The following is a 25813-nucleotide window of genomic DNA, read 5'->3' as shown; positions in this document are numbered from 1 at the left end:
GGCGGGCGACCCGGGCAGAAAAGTCTGGCCCAGAAGCAGACGGGGAGATCGGCCTTTAGTACACATGAGGAAGCCGAGGCAGGCCCTGGGAGGGTGTGACCTGTCCAAGGGCACTAGGATCCCAGTGCAGTTGTAGGTGGGAATCCAGCAAACAGAATTCTTCCAGAAGGAAGGGCCTGAGGCCCCAGCCCCCATCCTGGGTCCTGGGGGGGCGGGGGCTTTGGCCCAGCTATGGCTCACCACCTTCCACCCCTTTGGGGAGAGTCAGGTCTGCACCGTGGCGGCCTCTGAGACTCGGTGCCATGGCTGACTTCACACTTGCAGTGCAGGCTGGGCCCTGGCCCATCTGGCACGTTCGGTGGAATCCACTCATTCACCTGTTCCCACTCACGGAGTGTTTGTGTTCCAGAGGCTGAGAAACTTCTCAAGGGTTGTGTTAGCACGGGAGCATGTATTCACCGAGTGTAGGATACCAGCCAACACTGGGGGAGCTGCAAACGTGCTCCACGCACTCATCAGGGAGATGGCTTCGGCTGGAGGGACAGCCTGCGAAAGAACAGAGCCCTGGGCGTGGCCGTACACGTGCGTGCATGGGTGAGCAGGGATGCACCGACTCCCCCTACTCCTGTATCTCACACCTACCCTGCAATTCTTCTTTTTAAAGTTTATGCATTTGCTTTGAGAGAGGGTAGGGAAGGGGCAGAAAGAGAGGGAGAGAAGCCCAAGCAGGCGCTCACCGTCAGAGTACAGCTCAACGAGGAGCACAACCCCACGAACCGCGAGATCATGACCTGAGCTGGGATCAAGAGTCGGATGCTCAACTGACTGAGCCACGCAGGCGCCCCACCTACCCTGCAATGCTGAAGATGGAATACCATTTCCCCGGATCTCATCTGCCCTTTATCCATTTAAAGTGTCAACTTGGCTGGGCCATGGTGCCCAGATTATTCTGGCAGTTTCTGTGAAGGTGTGTTTCAGATGAGATTGCCGTTTATGGCAGTGGACTTTGAGTAACACGGATTCTTTCTTAGCATGTGCTGGGCCTCGTCCAATCAGGTGAAGGCCTGAATAGAATAAAGACTGACCTACCCCAAGCAAGAAGAAAATCTACCAGCAGATGGCCTTCAGACTCACACTGCAACTCTTCCCTGAATCTGCAGCCTGCTGGTGTCCCCCATCTGATTTTGGTGATTCTGGACTTGCCAAGCCTCCACCACCATGGGAACCAATTCCTTAAAATAAATCTCTAGGTGCATCCTATCGGTTCCGTTTCTCTGGAGAACCCCAATACACCACTTTTATGTGGGGAGAAAGGAGTTACCCAAACATTAAGGAAGCCCCCCCCCCACATCACTGAGAAGCTGGTGGCACTTGGGGATTTGCCCCCAAATGCCTCCCCATCAACTCAGTCCACAGTCCTAATAACACCCCATTCCTCTGAAGGCCATCTGGTGGGACAGAGGGTGTCACGGAGTTCCCCCCCGCGGGGCAAGGAGGAGGCTGGTGAGTTCCATGTGGGAGGGAGCCAGCAGTGGAATTATTCCTGCCCAACCACTGGTGACCCTGAGTGCTTTTACTCCCCAATTTATCAGACTTCAGTTCGTTACCCTCCCTCTTTAAGTGTTGGAGGGGGAGAAAAAAAAAATCTCTTCAATGTGTTTTTTTGAGTTCTTGAGGAAACAAGAGATCAGCAAGGGCATTGGGAAAGGAGCCAGATTATGATTTCTGAGTTGAGATTACACAGTTTAATATTTGATTGTGGGGAGGCTGCAAACAGACCTCCAGTTCTGAGATTCGTGTGTGGACGGAAAGGAAACCATAATGGTTCCACAATGATCGATAACCTTCCCCCCTCCCTCATGAAGGAGGACGATGACCCAGAACCTGTTCGTAAGAGAAGCAGAAGCTGTATGTTCCCAAGGTAAGAGCTTCTTTGCTTAGCAAGTCCAGCAGCCAGGCCAATAAAGGCCCATCCTAATGACGTCAGTCAACAATCAGCTCGTGTTTAGGCGTGGATTCTATTTTTTCCAGGTGCGCAAAAACAAGCTCAGTACAGTGACAGAGAAAGGGAAATGAGGGACAGGGAAGTGCATCTTAGGAGGGTAATCACATTGACAAAAACCGGAGAAGAGCACATCTAAACAAGCGGTCCAGTTCGGAAATGCTACCTACTGGTCTGCACGTACACTAACCGATGCCTCTACTGCGGAGAAGAATGTGGTTTCCGTTTTATTCTGTAAACAGTAACCAGACTGCGATGGTCATTTGCAAGGTGCCAATGGACTGGAAAGTTGGGTTGGGTCTATAGTTGCTATCAGTTTCGAGGCAAGGATTGAAAAGTCACGTATGATGGCATTCTGGAGCTTTCTACACGAGGCTGAATCAACGGAGTTGGGGGTGGGTGTGTGCGAAGTGGGGGGCTAGAAAATAATTTAGGTCAAGCCCCTCAGAGCAGACGGGGCTTGCCCAAGGATCCGTGCTGAGTGAGTGGCTGAGCTGGGACCAGAATCGCCTCCTCTGATCTTCTCTACTGTGCTGTGAAGCAGGTGTTATAATCCAGCTACAAAGCAACTTGCCCATACCTGTTCAATTGTGTGGCCCCCCAAAGTAGTGTGTTGAGGCCCTCACCTCCAGAACCTCAGAATGTGACCGTATTTGGAGACAGGGCCTTTACATGGTGATTAAGGTAAAACAGGGCTCTCTTAGGATGGGCTCTAATTCAATCTGACTGGCATCCTTATAAGAGGGAATTTGGACACCAGGGGTGGGCACACAAGCAGAAGAAAGACCCTGTGAGGACACATCCAGAAGATGGCCATCTGCAAGCCAGGGAGAGAAAGCGAATCTGCTGACGCCTTGATCTCTGACTTCCGGTCTCCAGGACTGTGAGAAAATAACGGTCTGTGTTTTGAGCCATCGGGTCTGCGGTGTTTTGTTACGGCAGTTCTAGAAAACGAATAGACTGTCCTTTCCAGATGTGTGGGTTTTGGTACAGCTTTCCAGGGCCCACGTGTTGCCCTCGGTGGCCCTGCGAACCTGGAACCCAATGCTATCTTAAAGAGAGCAAGAGAAAGACCGAAAAGCTGGCAATGCAAAAACACATGGCAGAGAGCCTGGCTTTGTTTCGCTACTCACAATCTCAAAACCGGAACTACACACACTGAGAAGATGCCTGGAGAACTGGGGTCACATCCTGCGGTGGAGGATTTCCCCACCCGCCCCGCTGCATTTCATGGAGAGGACCTGGTACCTCCCAGCCCAGCTTTGCTTATTAGGGAAACGGGCATCACCATGCCTCATCTGGAACCATCTAGTTGCCGACATAGGCCCCAACCAAGTCCAGCAAGCGGATACTGCCCTGTGTTAGGATTAAAGGGCAACCCCCAAATGTTCACAGAGAGCGGCTGGATCCTTCCAAGTCTGGCTTGCTTAGACTCAAGATGCACCAGGTGTTGGCAAATCCAGCTCCAAATCCCAGGCAGCCTCTTTGAAAGCTGCCTTCTACTTAGGTGGTATAGATGTGTGTCTATAGGATTCTATTTTAGGGCCTTGGACAGGAAATACTGCCCATTTGAGCAGGGACACTATCCCCAGGGCCTGAAACAGTGCCTGATGGTACTAACTGGGACCAGCCAAAGTCTGAAATTCTCCTTGTCAGAGTCACTTCTTGGGTTAAGGCATTATAGACCCCTGTTAAAAACGGTATAGGGGCCATACATATTAAGACATCATCAGCCATTAACACCTCTTTGTGACTTTCTCAGAGTAGCCTCAGAATCCCCCCCCCCCCCCTTAGCCTGGTAGGGACAAGGCTGGGGCAGCTGAGTCCTGGTGGGAAGAGAGGGCAGAAGATTCACAGCCTATGGGGTGGAGGGGGGCGGGGAGGACAGGACGGCGTGTCGCGCGGACCAACGTGGGTAAGGAAAACGGATAAGGGATTTCACGAGGAACACTGCTTGGCAATTCTGAACCAGCCAGACCTCCGTATGAGATTCACCTTTCGCCCTGATGGTCCAGAACACGAACACGGGGGCCAGGCTAGTTGGTAGGCACACAGGTCCGGCTGGCTCTGTGTAAGGAACTCGGCATCTCAGAGCTCGTCTCGGCCTGGGGCCACGGAGGAAGGTGTGTGGGGACAGATAACACAGCTGGAACAGCCACGTCTCCCAAGGAAGGGGAGAGCCGCAGGAGTGATTGGCACCCGAGAGGCGGGGCCACGCCCACACTCTCAGCCGATCAGCTTGTCCGCTGGCTCCAGACTCCTGACCCCACGCTGGGGGCAGCGAGAGCCGCTCTTGGGGAAACTTGGAGACGACACGGGTCAAAGGACAAGGGACAAGAGCGAAGCGTGGTGGGGACAGCCTGGGCCTGTCAACCAAGGGCCTGGGGCTCACAGACCATCAGGGGAGCATGGGAAGGGCCGTCTGGTTGTCCACAGTCCAGGGAGGAAGGCGGTGAGGCTCAGCAGGGGGAGGATGACATCTGGTCATAGTCGGGGCACTTGAGCAAGGCTGGGTAGTTGCTGTTCATCTGCAGGGAGGCGTCACTGGAAATGTCAGACGGGCTGCGGCCCCGGACCCAGGCGTCCGGGTGCAGGAACTGGCCTGAGTAATCCGAGCAGTTGCTCAGACGGGGACGGTAGAAGCCGGGGTGAGGCCTGTACATGTCCTCGGCGGTGTACCTCTTCATGAACAGGTACACGGACATCACCCCAGCGCTCTACAGTGAGGAGAGAGCAGAGGAGAGCTCACTGCGGGGGGGCCTGGCCTTGCTCCCCAGCTGGGGCCTGCACAGGACACAGCCACCAGAGCAGCTGGAGCTGGGAGGGACATGCATGCGGGCACAGAACTGGGATGTCCTGGAGGAGCGGGCGGGGGTGAAGAGAGTGATACAATCCGGGGAGGAGGAAGGGCAGCGAGTGCGTCCCCCCACCCCGCCCCCGCCCCCGAGTGTCTTCCTGCCCCGCCCCCACCCAGCCCCCCCCACCCCCGCTGAGTGGCCCTGCCCCCACCCAGCCTGCTGGGGGAAGGTTACCTCTGTCAAAAGGAAAGAGATGGCAGCAAAGGCAAACGACCACCCATACTTGTAGTTGAAATAGGTCTCCGTGTCCCTGGTCCTGTTGAGCATCTCATCGTTGATGCTGGAGATGTACAGCACCAGGCCCACCACCAGAGAGAGGCCTGGGGCAAGGGCAAGGGGGTGCTTAGGGAAGAAGCCCGGGGAGTTTGCTGATGGGGCACCCACCTCCCCTTGGGGTTCAGGAAGGAAGCTGTGGGCCTTGTGGTAACAATGGTCTCCTTCTGGACTAGAACGAGAGTAGGAGCTCTCCTCCTAAAGACCTTGTTGAGACTATGACCTTCTAGAAAGTAGGTAGGTGCTAAGAAAGCTCCCCATCCAGCCACCTTCTGGGCCAGGGAAGCCCCGTGGGTCTCAACCCACCTGCCCACTACGATGACCTGTCAGACATACTTGCCTGAGCCCCATCCCTGAACATTCTGAGTCACTTGGCCTGGGCTGGGCCCCTGGCACTGTGCTCTCTTAATGATAATATGAAGTAAGGGTGCAGACCACTGAACTAGCACGTGGCTTTTGCTAAACTGAGGAATGAGACGGGCTCCCTTGGTAGAGGCGGCCAGGGCATCCAATCCCTATCTCCAGCAGGGGGTGGTGACCTCCTTGTGGAGACCAAGTGGCCCGTGGTCTTCACAGCCCAGCTGACCGTGGGTGCGGCATACTGAGATTGTAAGGCAGGAGAGGTTGAGCCAGAGTTTGTCCAGATTCTGGCAAGCGTTAAATCAAGAGGCCAGTGGGGCCCCAACTCCTGTGCCTGGTGCAAGTGACTGCCTCAGGCATTCAATTAGTTACTGTAACTGAATCAGGACATAATTAATTACTCTGTTTTGAGCTGTTCAGGCTTAATTCCACTCACATGATTAAACTAGGGCATCTTGTAGGGGAACATTAAAGGAAAATAGGTGTGATTCAAGCCTTCCTTGGTGCTTAACTCACATTGGAATCATTGCTGGCCCAAGGGAATCCTCGTTATTGTTATCATGAAAACAACTTCAGGTGGCCCAGTTCACTCTGAGATTTCTGATCCCGTTGCCTGCTTCTGAAAAACTTCAGGTGCCTTGAAGCTACTGTACAGCCTTGACTATTTTAAGTTCATAGAAAGGTAAAGGAAAAGTTTAACCCCTGAGTCTGTACCTCTTAGACTAGGTAGAAATATCACCATGCAGAGGGCAGGACACTGCAGGTGCTCAATAAATATGTGTTGGATTGATGGATGGAAAGGTGGATGAATGGATTAATAGATGGAAGAATGGATGGAAGATGGATGGGTCAGTTGAAAAAAAGATGGACAGATGAATGGAAGAAAGGATGGAGGGAGAAAAAAAAGGGAGAGGAAGGAAGGGAGGGAGGGAGGGGAAGGGAGGAGAAGAAAGGAGGGGAGGGAGGGAAGGAAGGGAGGGAGGGAGGAAGGAAGGCGCAAAGGAAGGAAGGAAGGAGGGAAGGAAGGAAGGAAAGAAGGAAGGAAGGAGAAACGGAAGGAAGGAGGGAGGGAAGGAAGGAGAAAAGAAAGGAAGGAGGGAGGGAAGGAAGGAGAAAAGGAAGGAGGGAGGGAGGGAAGGAAGGAAGGAGAAAAGAAAGGAAGGAAAGAGGCAGGGAAGGAAGGAGAAAAGAAAGGAGGGAATGAAGGAAGGAGGGAAGGAAGGAGAAAAGGAAGGACGGATGGACCCTCTAGCCTTTGGGATGCCTCCTCCCAGATGTTACACAGACACCTCAAACTCAGCATTTCCTACACTAAATTCACGAGCTGGGCCCAAATCTGCTTCTTCTCCCGTGGTCCCTAGATCAACGATGTGGCACGTCATCCACCCACTGCCCAAGCAAGAACTTGGCACCACCGTTGACTCTTCCCTTGGAAACCTAGTCCTTGTCCTGTTGAGTTAACCCTCCAAATGTCACCTGAATGCTTTCACTCCCTCTTCTCTCCTCTCATCCCCTTAGTTTGGGCCACCGTCACCTCTCTCCTGTGCCACCAAAATAACCTCTCACCTGCTCTCCCTGCCCCTGTCTTGCATCCCCCTCTCCCTTCATTCCCCAGGTGGTCATTCCCAAATCCCCAAATATGATCATATCATCCCTCAGCTCAACATCCTTCTGAAGTTTCTCACAATGTCCAAAATCTGTAAGGCGACCTCACATCCCATCTCTCCTCCCACCACGTTGCACCTTACCCCCCTCCCCCCCGCTCCATCCTCTCTCTTTCCTCCAGGCTCCCTTTCCATCCCCACCCCGAACCTCACTCTTTTACCTAATTCCTACTCATCCTTCAGCTCGCCTTCTCCTGGTCGTCTTCCCTGATCAACCCTTGGTCTGAGTTTCAGCCACTGCTCTTGGCCCCATAGCAGTTCTGGCTGACTGCTATCATAGTCCTTTTTCTGCTGTGTTCAAATTCACTGTCTACTTGTTTAGATCTCCCACTATGCTGACCTTTTTGGAGGCAATGATGCCAATACCAGAATAAAGTCTGGTAGATATCATGAATGAATGAATGAATGAAAGGAAGGAAGGAAGGAAGGAAGGAAGAAAGAAAGAAAGAAAGAAAGAAAGAAAGAAAGACAGACAACCTGGTGTCAATCCAAAAAGATAGATCCATATTTAAGGGACCTGGGCATGGGGTGTGACTGGAAAGTGAAGGGGACAGTAGGAGTCTCCTGTAGGATAGCTCAGGGCTGGGAGTGAAGGGCCCAGTATTCCAAAGGCAGGTTGCACTTTCTTGCAAAATCAGGAAGAAATACCCCCTTCAAAAATAAGTAGGCTCACTACTGGTTGAACTAAGAAGCAAGAGGTGGTAACAGTGAGGCGTGAGGAGACAGCCCAGGCTTGTAATCCCCACTCTGCCCCAGGTGAGCCTGTTAGGTCTCTCCTCTCGCAGGGTCATGGATGGACGTGAGGTCATCAGCGGTGTCCCTCACTGTGACTCAGTTCTCCCTGGGGCACTAACTCAGTGGCTCCAGGGCCAGGGGTTGACCCACAGCTGTGATCAGTACTTCCCAGAGCAGAGCCATTGATCAAGAGTCCAGAGTGCACGAAAGAAAACAGCACGTCTTACCTGAGAGAATAAAAAAGATGCCGGAGACAAAGGCCAGTATAGTCCTATGGGGACGGATGTGTCCGATGTTGCTCAGGATAAACCCAATGAACATGAAGAAGAGGCTGACCAGAGGGAATGGTGTGGCCGAACGAATCATTTCTAATCGAGGGGACAAGAGGATACTGTCAGCTTCCCACGGCCTTACTTCCTGCTCACCCACCCAGTTCAAGTGTTCCTGGAAGTGTTTGCCAACCGGTCCCTGAAGTCTTCTGGCTGGCCCAGTTCTCTGGGCTCCATACCCTCCTTGGGGGGCCTGGGGACCTCCCAGTGCTGGCAGGGCTTCTGTCCCTGAGGCAGGGCTGGGAGGTCTGATTTCAAGGGCCAACATGTTTCTGTCTTTTCTCCCAGCACAAACTACCAGGCATCTAATATGGCAGCTGTGGAAGGGCCTGGTCACCCTTCTCACTTCCTCTCCTGGGGGTATTCTCCATGGGCAAAGGCATCTATCTCTGAGTGGTGCAGGAGACAGTTCCTGGCCTTGGTTTTCTTCAATTTTGGGAATGGTCTGCATATTAAATGTATCTGATCTTTGTCCTTGGTTCCTGAGAGATGACCTCTATATCCTTGGAATTTCCCAAGTGATGAGTGTCTTTGATATTCATAGTGGGCTCCCTGACTACACCGAGTTTCTTCCAATCAGCTGACTCAGGATGGGGGCTGGAAAGACCAACCATGGGATTAGAAGTTTAGGGGTTTTGAGCCATGTGATACAGGCCCGACTCTGGGAAGAGGAGGGGGAGATTGTGTTCAGTCATGTGGTTGATAGCTCACTCAACCTGCCTCTGTAATGAAGCCCAGTAAAAACTCGGCCCCAAAGCCTGGTTGTGTTTCCTGGTTAGTGGACACATCCATGTGCCAGGATGGTGATGCGTCCTGATCCCGTGGGGAGAAGACATGGAGACTCGGCATTCAGTACCCTCCCAGATCTCACCCTACGTGCCTCTTTATTTGGTTGATCTTGATCTGTATCCTTTATAATAAAACTGTGATAAGTATAGCACTTTCCTGAATTCTCCAAGTGGTTCTAGCAATTTTTTGAACCTGAGGGGGGTCACAGGAACCCCTGACTTGTAGCCAGCTTGTCAGAAATGTTGGTGGCCTTGGTGACTTCCAAACTTCCAGCTGGTGTGTGAAGTGAGAGCAGTCCGGTTGGGGGCTGAGAACTTAGACTGTGACTTTGTGCTAACTTGGAGCGATTAGTATCAGAATTGTATTGCAAGTTCATTACTGGTGGAGGCGGGTGGTTCAGAATCAGCCCTGGTGAGGCAAAGGCCGTGAAGTCAATCTTCTTGGGGGCCAGAGAGTTTGCGTTAGCTCCCTGAGTGCTGTAGCTTGAATGCTTAGGGTGGAACCCTCATGACTGCGATCAATGCCCTTATAAAAGAGACCCCCCCAGAGCTCCCTCTCCCCTTTATCTGCGTGAGAACAGAGCAAGAAGGTGCCGGCTGTAGCAGGGAGGGGGCCCTCACCAGAACGTGACCGGGCCGGCACCCTGATCTTGGACTTGCGGACTCTAGGACTGAGAGAAATTTCTGTTGTTGATAAACTACCTGGTCTGTGGCATTTTGCTCCAGCAGCCCGCACGGGCTAAGACACGAGGCAGAATGCCCTCTCCCTTGCCTGGGTCACAAGACCGTCATCACCACTGGAAGAATAATTGGCAGAGTGAGCTCTGGTGAGCTCAGGCCAGCACCGCCGGCTGAGTCAAAGGGCGTTAGCTCTTGCAAAGCAGCCTGGTCGCCCCGACTCTTCCCTTCGCCCTGCTCTGCTCTGGGAAGCCAGTGACCCAGGTCAGAAAGTCTGAGGCACCTACTTAAAACATTGACGGTGGACTCTGATGTCAGCTGGGTGTTCATGGGCATCACATACTCTATGGTGAAGCAGCGGCCCCTCTCCTCACCTGTGAAGACAAGAATCGACGTTTCCAGGTGGTTCTTGAAACGTGGACGGGAAGTGAGTACATTCAAATGGGGCTCCCAGCTGCTTCTGGGGGCTTTGACCCACAGTGTATTTGCACCTGGGCTGCATCTAACCCCAGGGCGTCCCATCCCTGGCTGGTGACCCACATCTTTCCTGCAGACATCACATCCCGACATCACATGTTTCCTACAGAAGCGCCACTGTGAAGACGGACCCACGCATCAAGAGTCACATGGGAGGCAGACCGCCCTGCAAACCGGAGGTTGAATAACACATCTGGCGGCCGTCTCGTTGCTCTGGGGCAGACTCGGCCGACGATGGTGCATGGCTGGCTTAGACTCCCCAGGGTGGGTGTCATGGAACAGAGCCCGGAAAGCCTTATCAATCATTTTGGAAGCCAAATACTAGGGACTTCAAACGCTGCTTCACATGTACATGTGACCATGTGATCGATGCCACATAGTCTAGGGCGGTGGGAGGTGAGGTCAACGTCAGGTGCCATTCCCAAAGCAGACACAAGTCACCGGGAGGCCAGGCTTCGGGGTGCTCTCCCTGCTGAACACTGGTGGGCACCAATCACCACCCCCATCCTCCAAAACCCCGTTTATTATAAAGGGACCACATGCTCCCTCTGCCCAGTGTGCACGTAGGTGACAGGGCCCTTCAAGGATTGCTCAGTGGTCACACTGTGGCAGTTCCAGCCAGCTCAGGCTTGCGGCCAGTCACAGAGTATGGAGATGCCCCTCCTGTGCAGGTGGCTCTGGGCCATGATAAAGGGATAAAGGCCAAGTGCTGGGAACGGCAACTCAAGGGTTCCAGAGAAGTCCCAGCAAACTGGAGGGAGGCCCAGATAGGCGGGATCCGAGCCTACACCATCTTGCAGATTTGGAAGGACCCGCATCTGTGTTTTCTCTTTCCCACTTCATGGGGTTGGAATAGGAAAACCGCTAAGTAGTTCCCATTCTGTAAACTAGCGGATATATGTGACACTGAGTCACGGAGACTCACTTCGCCTCCCCGGATCTTCACATAAGGTTGGAAAAGTAAGTCCTGCCTTGGAGTGTTGTGGGGAGGCCCTGAGATGGAGAAGTCCCTCAACAGTTCCAGACCCGCGTGAGGCCACCTCGTCCAGCCTGCGAGGTGCAGTTCGGGGAAGGCGTGGTTACAGTCATCTTTCAGGTGAGGACACGCAGGTCCCGGGGGCATGACATCGTGACTCAGGGCTTGAGTTTGGAACGGGCCCTGGTCACTGCAGGGAGCGCCACCCAGAGTTGACGAGGACCGTCCCTGGTGAACCGCCCCCCGTCCAGCAGGGGCATCTCCTCCCCGTGGGAAGCCCCTCGGGCAGGTTTTTCAAGGGGGCACAAGCCGCCCCTCTCTCTGCGGCCAGGCTGTCCCAACCTGGGGTGCCCTTACCTGCGAGGAAGCAGACACGCCAGAGGCCGGAGTGCAGGGACATCTTGATCTCCATGCTCTGGTTCTGGGGCAGGACCACGCCCTCCTCCAGGTACAGCCAGTAGTCAGTGCTGACCGCAATGCCCAGGAGACCCAGGCCACAGACAGCAAAGACGCTGCTCAGCAGGGTCAGGGCCTTCCTCCCGCAGCCACTCATCTTCCCAGAGGTCGCTGGGCGGCCTGTGGCCAAGGTCCCGCCAGCAGGAGGTGCACTCTGGAGGCAGAGAGAGGGTGGGCCGGTGGTAGCCACCACGGCTCTGAGCAGGCCAGGACGAGGGGTCTTCGGGAGGGAACTAAAGTCAACCCTTTACGAAAAGGCACAGGGGTGCCTGGCTGGCTCAGTCAGGTGGGCATCCGACGTCAGCTCAGGTCATGATCTCACGGCTCATGAGTTCGAGCCCTGCATCGGGCTCTGTGCCGACAGCTCAGAGCCTGGAGCCTGCTTCGGATTCTGTGTCTCCCTCTCTCTCTCTCTGCCCCTCCCCCCCTCAAAAATAAATAAACATTTATTAATAAATAAATAAATAAATATATAAATAAGGCAGAGGGGCAGGGAAGGCATCTTGGGAGGGTATCTTCCTCATGGGCTCTAATCAGCTGCAGCTCTGGGTCAACACAAGTCACAAGAAGCCACATCACAGTCCAAACCCAATGGGCCTCCTAAACCCACCTCATCAGAAACCATCTGACCTTGGCGGCCCAGCACGTGGTATTGGCAGGAGCCAGCTCTGAACCAGCCAGAGACCAAGCATCTACACAAAGTGAGCCATGAGCACAGCTACCGATTCCTGCTGAGGCCAAGGCCCTGGGCTCAGAGCTGGGTAACACAGATGCCGGCTCTGATGGAGCCCACGGGCCGGCTCAGAACTGAACTCTGGGTTAATCTAGAAACATCCAGGGAGCATCTAAAAATCCCTAAGGCCTGGGTTGCCAGCCTGAGAGATTCTGGTGCAACTGGGCTCATGTGGGGGCCGTGGTATCTTATAAACAGTCTGCATGATTCTAAGGTAAAGCCCAAGTTGAGAACGACTGATCTTTCCTACTCAAAGTGTGACCCACGGACAAGCAGCATCAGCATCACCCCGGAGCTTGTCAGAAACGCAGAATCCCAGGGCCCTCCAATTTTCTTTTTTTTTTTTTTTTAATTTTTTTTTTAACATTTATTTATTTTTGAGACAGAGAAAGAGCATGAACGGGGGAGGGTCAGAGAAAGAGGGAGACACAGAATCTGAAACAGGCTCGAGGCTCTGAGCTGTCAGCACAGAGCCCAACTCAGGGCTCGAACCCACGGACCATGGGATCATGACCTGAGCCGAAGTCGGACACTTAACCGACTGAGCCACCCAGGCGTCCCTCCAATTTTCTAAGCCAGAATCGACATTGCGACAAGACCCAGGTGAGCTGTGTATCTATGGACTTCTGAGAAGCTCTGTGCCAAGCAAACACGCAACTATGCTACAATGTAGTCAGTGCCATGATGGGGAAAGCCCAAGATGTGATGAGAGCCCCGAGGAGGGCCACCTAGTGGGGCTGCAGGGTGCAGGCACAGTTCTGGAAGGCTGGCAGCCCCGGAAACTCTGACAGTGTGTCTGGCCTGAGCCGGTCAAGCCTGCCACGCTGCCTGGGTGTCAGCACCTTCCATTGGCCCTTTGCAGTAATACAAAGTCAAAAACGTTGAAATAGGACGTTGATGCTCACAAAGAGTCAGGTGCCACAGCACCTGGGATAGGGAGGTGGGGTCACCGAGCTCAGGGCCCTGGGGGTGATCCAGCGGCCCTTCCCAAAGCATAGCATCATCCCTCAGCTGAGACATGGGTATAATCTGGCTGAGCCAGCTGCAAGGGGACAGAAGCCACACTCAGGTCAGGAGGCTTGATTCGTCTGTGAGGTCTGAGCTTGCTGTAGGAGTGGAGAGAAGGAAGACAGGGAGAGAAATGGGTGCCCTTCACAAGAAGGGGGGACCCTAGTTCCACAGCACCGGCCCTGCCCCCTCAGCTGACTGTCTACAGAATAAGCCCCACGCTGGTTTCCTGGAGGTGTGTGTGTGTGAGAACACGGAGAGAGGTTAAGAAACTTGCCCAAGATTGCTGAGCCGGCCGGTGGTGGTACCTGCATTTGAACTTCACCCTGCCTCCTTCCTGAGACCTGGACTGTTCCGTTTCTGTGAGTGTTTTCCAAAGTGGGTTCCACGGAAGCAAAGGCGCCCTGCCCACCAGGCTGCAGAGCACAATCCTTCCCGTACTGGCTTTGACAGAGGAGGGAAAAAGAAAATCCCAGACGGCCAGCCCCACCACCGAGCCACGTCATTGTCCACTCAGTGGGGTGGGCAGTAGAGCAGGATGGCTTGGCTCCCGGTTGGGTTACAAGCATCTAATAAAGCACCTACTGTGTGCGGAGCCCTGTGCTGGCTGCTACGAAAGAGGCAAAGGGAGCAGAGGCTTTGTTGTTCGCAGAGTTCACAGGCTGGAGAAGTATGAAACGGCAGCATCATGACCGTGACCTAAGGGGGGTGGGCAGGATCATAACAGGCAGAACCCAGAACTCTGGGTTCCCAGGGGGGGAGGTAGGCTGCCCGCAGGAGCCCTAGGGAAATGGCAGGTGGGCGGGGTGGTGACGTGGGACAGATAATAACGAAGACTTCCATAGCAATTTGCTGGGTACTCCCATGTGAGGCTTGCAAAACTCCAAAATCTGCCAGAGGGAATGGAATTGGTACCCCGCGGGTGGCTGGCACGTAAGGGCAGGCGAGGAGAATAAAGGGATTAGACCCCCAGTGAGAATAACAGCCCCGGATGCTGCAAGCGAGAGCTGGGAAACCTGGACTCAGCCTGGTCACTGACTCGCTGTGTAGGGTTGAAACAGTAACCTTTCTGAGGGCTATTTTTTTCTGCTATGTAACACAGAGGAAGAGAATAACAATGAAAGCTAAAGGGCATTGAATATTTATGATCGTTAGGCATTCCGCAAAACGCTTTAATCTGTACAGCTCTATTACCACCCCCATTTTACAGGTGAGCAAACTGAGGATCAGAGAGGTTAAGAAACTTGCCCAAGATGGCTCAGCTAGCAAGTGGCGGTGCCTGCATTTGAACTTCACCCCGCCTCCTTCCGAGACCTAACTTGTGCTTCCTCTATGAGTGTTCTCCAAAGTGGGTTCCATGGAACAATATTCTAGCAAAAAGGACTCTGGTGGGGGGGAAAAAAGGGCACGGGAAGCACTGCATCTAGGTCTTGAAGAGTCACCTTGCACACTAATATGTTATGGGCCTGAAAAGCATGTTTAGTTTTGCTCATTGCAATGTTTTCCAAACTTCTGCCTCCACAAAATGGCGCCTGTTTCCGTGACACCCACTCTGGGAACAGCGCTCCCCCCCCCCCCCCCATGAAGAATGCTGAGCTCTAACCTGCCCACCCCACGAACTTGCTGGGGGATTAAATGCAGCAGGAGATATGACAGCGCTTTGTAAGGAATTATTATCACACAGCAAAGGGCTAACAAGCAGACAGACCCGAGCTTCTGAAACACGACAGCTAGTGCCTGGCTGGAGCTGAATAGCCAATTTTAACAGTAAGCTTGACAAAAAAAAGATTTAGATCTTAGAGATTTGGGGAGAGGAAAGTAGAGAGGAGATTGGATCTGAAGCTATAAAAGCAGGAAATAAAGAGGCTGAAGTTGACCCAGCAGCCCAGCTCTGTCCTAGGAGACTCAAAGCCTGCAATGAGCTGGGGCAAAGGGAAAAAGTCCCCTTCCAGAGTGTGTAACAAATTTATGGAACGCTGCACAGAGCGAAAAGTGGTAATCTTACTCCTTACACCGTTATTTTGATGCTTCGGTTATGAAATTATTTACTTACAAATAGCTAATATCATTGGCTGAGGACTGGAAAGGCCCCTTGTGTATAGTAACTCATCAGGATTTCACGACAATCCCGTAAGTAGGTGGGATTAGGCCCATTTCACGGACAGGGAAACTGAGGCTCAGACAGGTTACGTAGCCTACAGGACATCACAGGTGGGTGACAGAGTACGGATTTAAATTTAGGTCTGATTCCAAGGTCTACACTCTGGCTACATCATCTCCCTACTGAAGAAATAAACGGGTTCAAGAAGTTTGGGGTGAAGAGGCACATCCGGAGCAGGTCACTGGGGAATCTAGAAATGTACGTGACACAGGATTTTGGGAGATTGTCTTTGTAAACAGCCAAGTGTTTACGCACGGCTGTCTCCTGCCCCTACTGGGTTTACTTCTAGGGGGTCAGCCGGCATATCTTCTCATATTGAGACGCATACTCTAACCCACCATTTCCGATTCCGAAAACCACCTTTTAGGGCGAGAAGACTAACCCACGTACTTCCCTCAAAGCACATTTAGGAAAATCAAGGTCCGTATGAGAGATTTACCTGGGATCACACAGCCAGTTCGTGGAGGGACAGAGTGCGAACCGGAAATCTTCTGAACGTTGATCCAATGCTTTTTTTTTTCTCTGTGCTGCACGGAAAATCGTAAGGCAGAAGGTGAAAATTATTGCGATGTCCCACCATGAACATCTTTAGTTTACTGCTTCCCACTCTTTTTCCCGTGTGACAATCTTCTAGCCGGTGTCGGTGTCTTCAGTGGGCGGGGCAGGGACGGCAGTCCCCTGAAGGCACTCTGGTCTGGAATGAATTCCTAGTTCCCACATGATCAGGTCTTTGCTTTTCTTTGGTTACTTCTCCTCATGAATCCTGTCCCTTGTCTACAACATCCATTTGGTTTTTCTCACGGGGGAGGCAGACCTTTTATATAAGCCGCTGACGCCCGATGAGACGCTGACACTGTAATATTGAATGAAGAAAGCTGGGGGTATAAAACCACATGTTTGCCATGAGCTCAACTACGAAAAAAATTCATAGACTGGGAAGAAATGAACCCAAATGTTGACGGTGGATACTTCCAGGTCACAAGGTTGGATGTATTTGATTTTCTCTATACTGTTCTGCGCTCGACAAAGCTTCTAAAAACAAACAAAACAAAACAAACCTATACCCAGGGAAGAAGACCAAAGATTAGAGTCCCCAATTGTCCAATCACTGCCCTATGTAAACAGAAATGCAGGGTCCCAGTTAATTTCCGGGCGAGAGATGCCAAAATCTAGTGGCATCCTTTGGAGGCTGGGGCCCAGAAGCATGGTGGCTTGGAGCCTTTGAAGATGATTTCCCTGGTGCCATTACCTCTATGAATCTGCTCGTTAATTATCAGGAATTAACAGTCGCTAATTATCATCTGTGACTAGCAATTAGGGAGAAATGTCTCGCGGAGATTAAATCACTAATGCCACATTTCCCTGCCCAAGCCAATGATGAAGCACTTAGGTGCTCAGAGATAGGTGAGCTTCTAGACAGGAGTGGGAGACAGCCCAGGTGGAGAACTGGGAGTGTGGGGGGAGTGGTGGACAGGGTTTAACTGGGGAGAAGGAGAAAAGAAATCGAAGAAAAGTCCAACGCAGAGTCCTGGTCTGTTTCCCACTAACCCAGAGAAAGCCCCATAGCACTTGATGAAGGGTTTGAGGTGGGGGTGGGGGCGGGGTCCTTGACAGGGCTTCTGAGTCAGTTACAGCCGCTGCAACTCTCAGCTGGTCTACGTGACTCAGTGGCCACTTGGCCAACACCCAGCAGAATGCGCTGGTGACCAGAGGACAGCCCCCAGTGGTCATGTGTCTCTGCCTGCTTCCCATCATGCTGACCCCCATCACATTCTACGGTGGTTAAAAAGTGACCACAAATTCTGTGACACTCTTCCCACTGAGAAGTGGGGTCGACACACCTCTCCTCCCCCTTGAGTCTAGGCAGGTTCGTGACTACTTTGACCAACAGAGGCCGTGGACGTGTCCCATGTGACTTCTGAGGCTGGGTCACAGCAGGAGATGCCGTTTCTGCCTGGTTGTCTGGGGAGCCCGTGCAGAAGACAGCCAGTCCCCAGGTACAAAGCCCGACTCCCCCACGATCACCAAGCTGTGGAGCAGGGGTTCTCAGCCTCGACCCTACTGACATTTGGGGATGCAGGATGTTCAGCAGCATCTCTGGCCTCTAGCACCAGATGCCAATGCACCCCCGCTGTAATAGACAGAAATGCCCCCGGGGAGGCAAAATTACCTCGGGCTGAGAACCACTGCCTTGGAGGCCATAAATGGGTGTTCTGATTGACAGCCCGGCCGAGCACTTCCCAAATTCCTGACCCACAAAATCACGAGCAAAGTATGGTAGTTGTTGTTTTACACCATTGGGTTTTGAGGTAACTTGTAATACAGCAGAAATTACCAAAATAACTTTATTACTCATTTGATGGGCACCTTCTTCTCGCCGCCTAAGTATGATATAAATTCCAGGTGGACTGAGGGTCACAGTTTAATCCCTAGAATCTGCAGCTATGCTGGGGAGCGAACGGCACGTGGGCTTTGGAATCAGGCAGATCTGAGTTGCAATGCCAATTCTCCCATGTCACCCCCTGGGCAAGTCACATGACCACTCTGAACCTCAGTATCTTCATCTGTAAAGCAGGGAAAGCTTCGTAAGAATTGTTGTGAGGATTTATCCCAGTGTAATCAAATAAGGCTGGGCCACCTCATGCCATCTCAGTACAGTGCTACGGTCACAAAGTCCCACTGCCTGACACCCCAAAGCAAGTGAATAACAGGGCAGATTTAATAGGGTAAATCTGTCCCTGAAAAAGGGCACAATGTCCCGGACTTTCTCATCTCCATCCAGCTCTCCAATCGCCCTCTGATCATGGCGATTGCTGCCTGCAGAACTGCCTTCATTTCTACTCTGCCAAACCCTTACCCTCTCCAGCCTCCCTATCAACGAAGGCATTTGGATTGGAAAGATTTTAGGTTCTTCTCATTTCAGGAGCGAAATGCGCTCTGCATGATGATGTAAAAGGTGTCTTCGTGGCGGGCAGGGTGGTGTTTCTGCACAGATAATAAATATAATATTGGCAAATATGTATTGAATTTTTAAGTGTCAAGCACATTAGAGGCTCAGCATCAGGTGAGTCACCTGAAGCCTTGAGACGTCTACACATCACTACTGTCCTGCTCTCCCAACTTGGGACCCATCTCGCCTTAGTTTAGAGACACTGCCCTCTACCAAGTGATGACGAAGCTCCTGGTTGGGCGCTGATGAGTGCTCTGTTTTCCATGCTGGACCCACCAAATTCTCCCTGCCCACAATGCTAATGCCTGTGGGAGGAAGTGAATATTACCAGGCAAGGATTCACTGTCCTTTGACAAAAGCAGGACCCAAGGAATATGCTGTCTGTATTTCTAGTGCTCCCTCCCCTGCGGCTAAGAGCAAAAGCCAGAGTCAGTCTGTCCTGCCGGGAGTCCAGGCTGTAGAAGTGAGAAGGCGGAACTCTGGCACAACTCTGTGCCACCGTGACACTGCGTGCCCAAACCTCCTGCAATGGAGGTCAGTGTCTGATAGCAGGAGGTTATTGATGGACTCGTTTCTAGAGGAAACCAAGAGCCATCACAAACATACACCAAGGGCCACTGCTTTTGCCAGAAAAAAAAAAAGTCCAGCTGGGGAGATTGCTGACCACGATTTTGCTGAAGGTCCAACAAGATGCCCTACAAAATATCCACAATGTTTCTCCTCAGGCACGGCCACAGACTCCAAGGCAAGTGGGAGAGGGTTTAATCAGGCGGTACTGATGAGCTGTGATGATAGCAACTGCACCATTAATATGACTTTCTTTGTTGAATTATTCTATGCAAAATATATTGTTTCCATGCATTACAAATGTGAGCATACTGCACGTACGACAGTATAGCCTGATTTCATTTTGCTTAATATCATCAATATTTTCTGCACTGTTTTCAGTAGCTGCAGAATATATATCCTATGATTTGGATATACCAAAACTGATGCAACCGTTTCCCGACTGTGGAACAACTGGGCTGTTTCAGAAAAAAAAAAAAAAGTTCCTTATTGTAAACAACGATAGGCAAACACCCTTATAGCTAAATACCTGTGGACATCTGCAAGTGTTTTCTCAGGATATATTCCTGCAAGTGGAATTTCTGGGTTAAAGGATATGAAACATTTTAGCACTCTTAGAAGTATTATCAGGCTTTTTAAAAAAGGTTTCAACGGTATTTTTACCCCTGCTACCTGACGTACAACAAAGGTCCCCTTATATGGACACACAGAATTCCAAAGTGCCCCAGTTAAGAGCTCTTCCCCTATCTCTGCCAAGAAGAAAAGAAGATTGGCACCTGGGCTCTGCTCAGCCCTGATTGCTATCCTCACTACATCAACATGATTTTCAAGACCAAGTCTTCTATACAATTGATGATGCTCCAGGAAATATCTGAGCCTCCTTTATAAAGCAAAATGTCTTACATCGGTGATTTGAGACTTTTTGAGGTGCATAATCATCATCAATAGTGGAGGACGGTAGGCATGGATGCCTGCATCAAGACCAGCTGAAAAAAAAACATTATAAATAATACTATTATTGAAATAAAGAAGTGGACATATAAGTAACATAACAAAACAACAGCTATAATACAGTTGGAAAACATAATGCTGTCTATGTAGCGACAAAATGGTAAACTATAGGGCAGTAACCTTAATAAGTTATGTGCTAGTGCTGTATAAAGGCAACATTAAAACTATTGATAAATATAAAACAAGGCTGATAAATAAAGTATCATGTTTTCAGGTAGGGAGACAATGTAGGAAAAATGTTAACTCTCCCTAAATTGACCTATGCATTCAATGCAATGAGTTATCTTTAGAAAAAAAATGACGTCTGATTCTGGGGTTAGTTCAGAAAAAAAGCCAGAAGATAAAGGAAATACACTGACGTAAGCCTGACATGTTGTACAACTTTCCACTTGATGCGTGGGCCAGTTCATATGGAGTGTGGATCTGAGAGGCTGAGAAAAAGGCCATGAGGATCTTCTAGCAGACTCATAATGCTACAGAGTCAATAATAGGTGTTCAGGGCTCACCCAGAAGGGCAGGTCTGATAAACAGCCCAATCTTTCAAACACAGGGCTCAGGAAGGCTTACACTGCAGGTGAACAAGTAAGAAATCAGCTTCTGCAATATTTAAGCCTATTTCAAATCAGCTCAATTTACGATTGGATGTAGGCAATCTTCTCTGATCTAACAGACTGCCCAAAACAAAAGTAAATTCTACTTGGGGGAGATAACACCATTAAGAACTACTACAATTTTCCATTCAAATGTGTAGCCTTCAATCAAAAATTACAAGACACATCAAGAGGCAAGACTATGATAAAACAAAAGAGACACCAGAAACAGGAATGATGAAAGTCATGACATAACATGACATTTCAAAAGCGCTTTAAGAAACCAATCATCAGCCTAGAATTTCATCCCCAACAAAAATATCCTTCAACATTGAACATTTTTCAGTATTTTCATAAAAATGAAAACTGAGGAAATCTGTCATCAGCAAAGTTGCATCAAAATAAATACTCAATAGATTCTTTAAGCAGAATGATCTGGTACTGAAGCATAGAAATACAGGAAAGAAGAAGAAAGAATGAAGAGGGTAACTGTGTGGATACATGTAAATAAATAGTGACTAAAAAGGAAAAATAATACTATATTGTGGGTTTAAAATATATGTAGACTTATTTTGAAGCTAGTGTGCCTTTTTCCCCCCTCTGACTAATTTTAAGATTTTCTCTATGTCTATTGAACTGAATGATGACAAAAACATGCCTTATCAAAACTTGTGGCATAAAACAAAGTTAGGCTAGAGGGAAAATTATAGCCTTAAAAGCACGTATTGGAAAAAAAGAAAAACTGAAAGTAAATTATCTAATTATCTATCTCAAGAAGATAGAAAAAATGCAAATAAACCTCCTCTCCAAATAGAAGGAAGAAAACAAGATAGCAGAAATTGATGGAAAAAAAAAAAAACCAAGCATTCAATAAAAAAAAAATACACTAGTATAACTGGCAAACCCCCAGAAAGACAGAGAGAGACAGAGACCGAAAGAAAGGGAGAATAAATGAATGAATGAATGAATGAATGAATATCCAGGGCTAGCAAGGTTGTGAGACACAGGAACTTTCATATATACTTGGTGAAAGTGAATTTGCAGCTTTATTCGGGGACACCCACGAAACTTAAAAATGCAATTATTGCTCCCAGGAATGTACGCTCTGGATAAATTCACAACCCTATACACAGATGTGCGTGGAAACCTATCTCTGCAGCACTACATGCACAGCAAGCAACTGTGGGGGAGGGGGTAGCTGGTTAAATAAATTAGGATTCAACCATATAATAGAATGCAAACTGTAGCTATTAAGTATGAGGAAGCTCTGTATGTTCAATATGGAGAGCTCTCCAAGATTAATTATTAGGTGATAAAGGTGAAAAATCCAAGAAATTGTGTATAGTATGATACTTGGGTTAAAAAAAATCATATACGGGGCGCCTGGGTGGCGCAGTCGGTTAAGCGTCCGACTTCAGCCAGGTCACGATCTCGCGGTCTGTGAGTTCGAGCCCCGAGTCAGGCTCTGGGCTGATGGCTCGGAGCCTGGAGCCTGTTTCCGATTCTGTGTCTCCCTCTCTCTCTGCCCCTCCCCCGTTCATGCTCTGTCTCTCTCTGTCCCAAAAATAAATAAAAAATGTTGAAAAAAAAAATTAAAAAAAAAAAAATCATATACACTATATAAGTATACTTATACTATGTAAGTATGTATAAGTATTGTATATATGTATGTAGATTTCTATCTATCTAATCTATGTATCTAAATATATACAGAGGGAAAGGGAGAGGAGGGAGAGGAGGGAGAGGAGGGAGAGGAGGGAGAGGAGGGAGAGGAGGGAGAGGAGGGAGAGGAGGGAGAGGGAGATCTCTAAGATAGTAGGTACTATATTCCAAAATTGTGAGCAGGGCACCCCAGGAAACTAATAGTGGAATAATGGTGAAATGGATTCATGACTCTTTTCTTTTCTTTTTTCTTTTATTCTCTTTTTTTTCTTTCTTTCTTTTTCTTTCCTTCCTTCTTTCAGAGAGAGAAAGTGAGTAGGGATGAGGGGCAGAGAGAGAGAGAGAGAGAGAGAGAGAGAGAGAGAATCTTAAGCAGGCTCCATGCCCAGTGCAGGGCCCAATGCAAGGCTCAATCCCAAGACCCTGGGATATGACCTGAGCCGAAATCAAGAGTTGGAAGCCTAACCAAGTGAGCCACCCAGGCGTCCCTGGATTCATGACTCTTAAAGTACTCACCCACACTGATGGTGAAACTGTTAACTGAGTTGAAGATTGCGGGAGATGTGTGAAGAAGAATGTGTGAAAGGGCTACAGATGTGTCCTTGGCTGTTAAAAATACCTTATCCCACAGAGGGCGGGAGGGTGGGAAATCCCTGCCCCTAACCTCAAGTTCAGTGAGAGGATTCAGTGTATGCCGGGAGTCCGGTGGTCTGGTGTGTGAGTCTGGCCTAGAAAATCTAAAAGGAGAGAGATGTTGGCTACTTGTTGTGGTGGAGGGAGTGAAGGAGACGTCAGTGTTGCTCGGCGGCTGGTTTGCACTGCCAGAGTTTGCTGGGGGCAAGGGATGTAGGAGTGTTCCCACAGATGAGTGGGCCAAGCCTGAGAGCATAGCACCAGCATGGAAGTGACTTAGGTCCCATCCAAGATGGCTGCCAGGAAGGGTGAAGGAGCCTTGGCAGAGAGAAGCTGGGAGGAAATCACTGGGTTCCCAAGAGCCTGAGGATGGAACCATGAGGGAGTGCAAAACCCACATGAAGGGAACAAATTAGAAGGCATTAGGGATGGGTGTGTGTGTGGGGGGGGGGGGGGGAGGTGTCTCTGAAGAACCCAAGAACAGCACAGTGGTAAAAAGACCCAGCCTTGAACACCCCCAAGCCCAGAGAGTCTATGCCATGTCATGAAGAATGCCAGTCAGGTAAGAATTCTACCTCTCCTGCTCCCTCTTTCTGCCCCCACCCCCAAAACCCACAGCAAGAGGGAGGAGTGCAGCTAAGCAGACAAGAGGCCAGCTGCACCCTTTTGCAGGGCTTTAGGCTTTCACCACAACACAGCTGAGCTAAGGGTGGACAACTGCTATCATTTTGCCTAAAGTTGGAAGGTTTGGCTACCACTTGGGACTGGACAGTGCAGTTACTGGCTGGGGAACTTCGCATTCCTGAGAGACCAGACAAGCAGTACAGGTTGCCTCGAGAAGAGCTATCCCCATTGAGTCCATGTGAGAAAGGGGAGGGGACTGTCCTGTGATTACATCCCACAGGGATGTGTTCAGGGGCTTCAGGTTAAAAAAACCAAAACTCCCATTTAAGGTAGTGTTTTCAGGAGCAAGAGAACGAGATCGACGCCCCTTCCTCTCCCTCCTTTTGGGCAACTTTCCCCATCTTGATCTACCACTGATGTGGCAGAAATGAGAACATGACAATGGCTTGGAGGCTGAGGTCCCACCTTCAGTGCTTCCTGGAGAGAGGAAGAGCCAGACTGAGCAGTCAGGAGTGGGTGTCGCGTCTGCACCAGCAAGGGGTCCGGCAGGGGTACAGGGGACACGTGGGCTGTGACTCTCCCCTAAGTCAGGGTGTCGCCACCCTCCCCCCCGGTGGCTCCCCACCTCTGCCTGTTTGCTGAGTCCTCCCCCCGCCCAGGGAGCCTGGGTGGAACAAGGCTCCATTTCCTCTATTATTTATTTTTTTTCTAATCATCCATCCCTTCTGTGGCTCAATGAATCAGTTTCAGATTCACTTCCTGACTGCAGACCTACCCACGTTGGCAGGCTGTCTGAGGGTTTCATTAAACGATTCACATCCAGAACTACTTGAAAGGCTTTCTCGTCTGTAGAATGGGATGATTATAGTAATGCTTCCCATGGTTTTGGTGGGGTGGGGGGTGGGGTTAGTGAACTGATACATGTTAAGGCACTTAAAATGGAAGCTCTCAGTAAAAGGAGGGGTGTGTAGGGCACTCACCCCCGCGGCTGGCTTAAGAGACTCATTTTTATTTCACGTGCCCACATTACAAATGCATACCAGGCACAAACACGCCTTGAAGACCCAGAGGATGAGCGTTAGAACCAGACAACCCATGACCACGATGATGAGGAGGGTGATGACGATTGCCACTTGGCGGGCCCATTTATCTACTGAGCGTCCCTTATCTCATCCTGAGATCCACCTTGCCAAGTTGCATTATTATCTGTTCTTTACACGGAGGAACCCGAGGTTGAAGACACGGCGGTCACGCTTAGGTGTGTCCGGCCCACACTCTGTGCATTTCTCCCCCATGGAGTGATGGTGACCACCCCCTTCTTCCATCTAACCCACAGAGTTAAAAAATTCCACTTCGTCCAACAATCCGGAGGTGGGCTCTTGAATAAATTATGCGGGCACCTTGAACTTCTTTCCCTTCTGACCGGGGGCCTCCATCACCCCCCAGCCCTGCCACCAGCCGTGAACCACAGGCACACCCTCCTCCCCTCCACCCTGCCAAGTCCCGCCCCCGCCGTGCAGGACCTGTGGGACCCCCGCAGCAAGGAGACACGGCAGTCCACCGGCAGACAGACGTCCTGGCCAGCCTATCACCAGCCCGATGTGAAAAGAGACACCCCACTAACAGCCACCCCAACAGAAGTGGATTCGTATGTGGCAGGATTTGTGGAAACTCAAATCCTCTGTAGAAAAGGCAGAGTTGCATACTGCCCTCTTCTTTTAGATTCCACTTAAACGGAGCAGCCAAGAGGGTTGCAAACGACGTAATTCAATGGCACGACGTCTTAATTGTTGCCAATTACAAGCCCACTCATGTGGCCGCCTCCTTCTGTTCACAGCACCGGCGGCTCGGCCCCAGCTATAACATCACAACCCCCATGGCTATCGGATACAATAAAGGCCAGCCAGGAATGAAAAACAACTCCGTACCCCGTGTCTCAATACGTGTAGACAGGAAAAATGTTCAGACTTGATCTAATTTGGGTGACACTGGCCATCCATCAGATCCAGTCTGCAAAAGCCCGCAGAGAGAGCCGGGCCCAGGCTTTTCTCCTTTCCTCAGCACCCTGATTTTGGGTCTGCTGCTTCTCTCATTTGTGCACCTTCTGTCTCCCCGATTCCAGGGCCGACCCAGACACTGTGCTGGGCAACTGACACGCGTTAATTCACTTAATCCTTGAGACACCCCCTTGCTGCGAGGCACTGTTATTACAGTAAGGATAACACTAGTAGGAGCTTCTTCACAGGGCGATGAGGATTCGGTGAGCTAGTTTAAATGC

The 25813-nt window shown here is 50.5% G+C and overlaps 1 protein-coding gene across 2 annotated transcripts in view; it reads right to left on the bottom strand.

Annotated features, from left to right (window-relative positions):
• Positions 1-3793: 3793 nt before the first annotated feature.
• CACNG5 (calcium voltage-gated channel auxiliary subunit gamma 5) overlaps positions 3794-25813 on the bottom strand; it is a 40141-nt gene continuing 18121 nt past the window's right edge. The window contains exons 2-7 of one of the 2 annotated variants that reach the window (XM_058703615.1): positions 15938-16025; positions 11498-11750; positions 9975-10061; positions 8120-8260; positions 5035-5180; positions 3794-4719 (exon numbers count right to left, since the gene is read on the bottom strand). In XM_058703615.1, coding sequence (XP_058559598.1) covers positions 4462-4719; positions 5035-5180; positions 8120-8260; positions 9975-10061; positions 11498-11693 — 828 coding nt within the window. In that variant the 5' untranslated portion in view covers positions 11694-11750; positions 15938-16025 and the 3' untranslated portion in view covers positions 3794-4461. The remainder of the gene's footprint in view (positions 4720-5034; positions 5181-8119; positions 8261-9974; positions 10062-11497; positions 11751-15937; positions 16026-25813) is intronic. The other variant, XM_058703616.1, reaches the window with a different exon arrangement.

Source organism: Neofelis nebulosa, chromosome 16, assembly GCF_028018385.1.
Source record: "Neofelis nebulosa isolate mNeoNeb1 chromosome 16, mNeoNeb1.pri, whole genome shotgun sequence".
Lineage (NCBI taxonomy): Eukaryota > Metazoa > Chordata > Mammalia > Carnivora > Felidae > Neofelis > Neofelis nebulosa.
The sequence above is the reverse complement of the archived record's forward strand: the minus strand, read 5'-3'. Positions and strand labels throughout refer to the sequence as shown.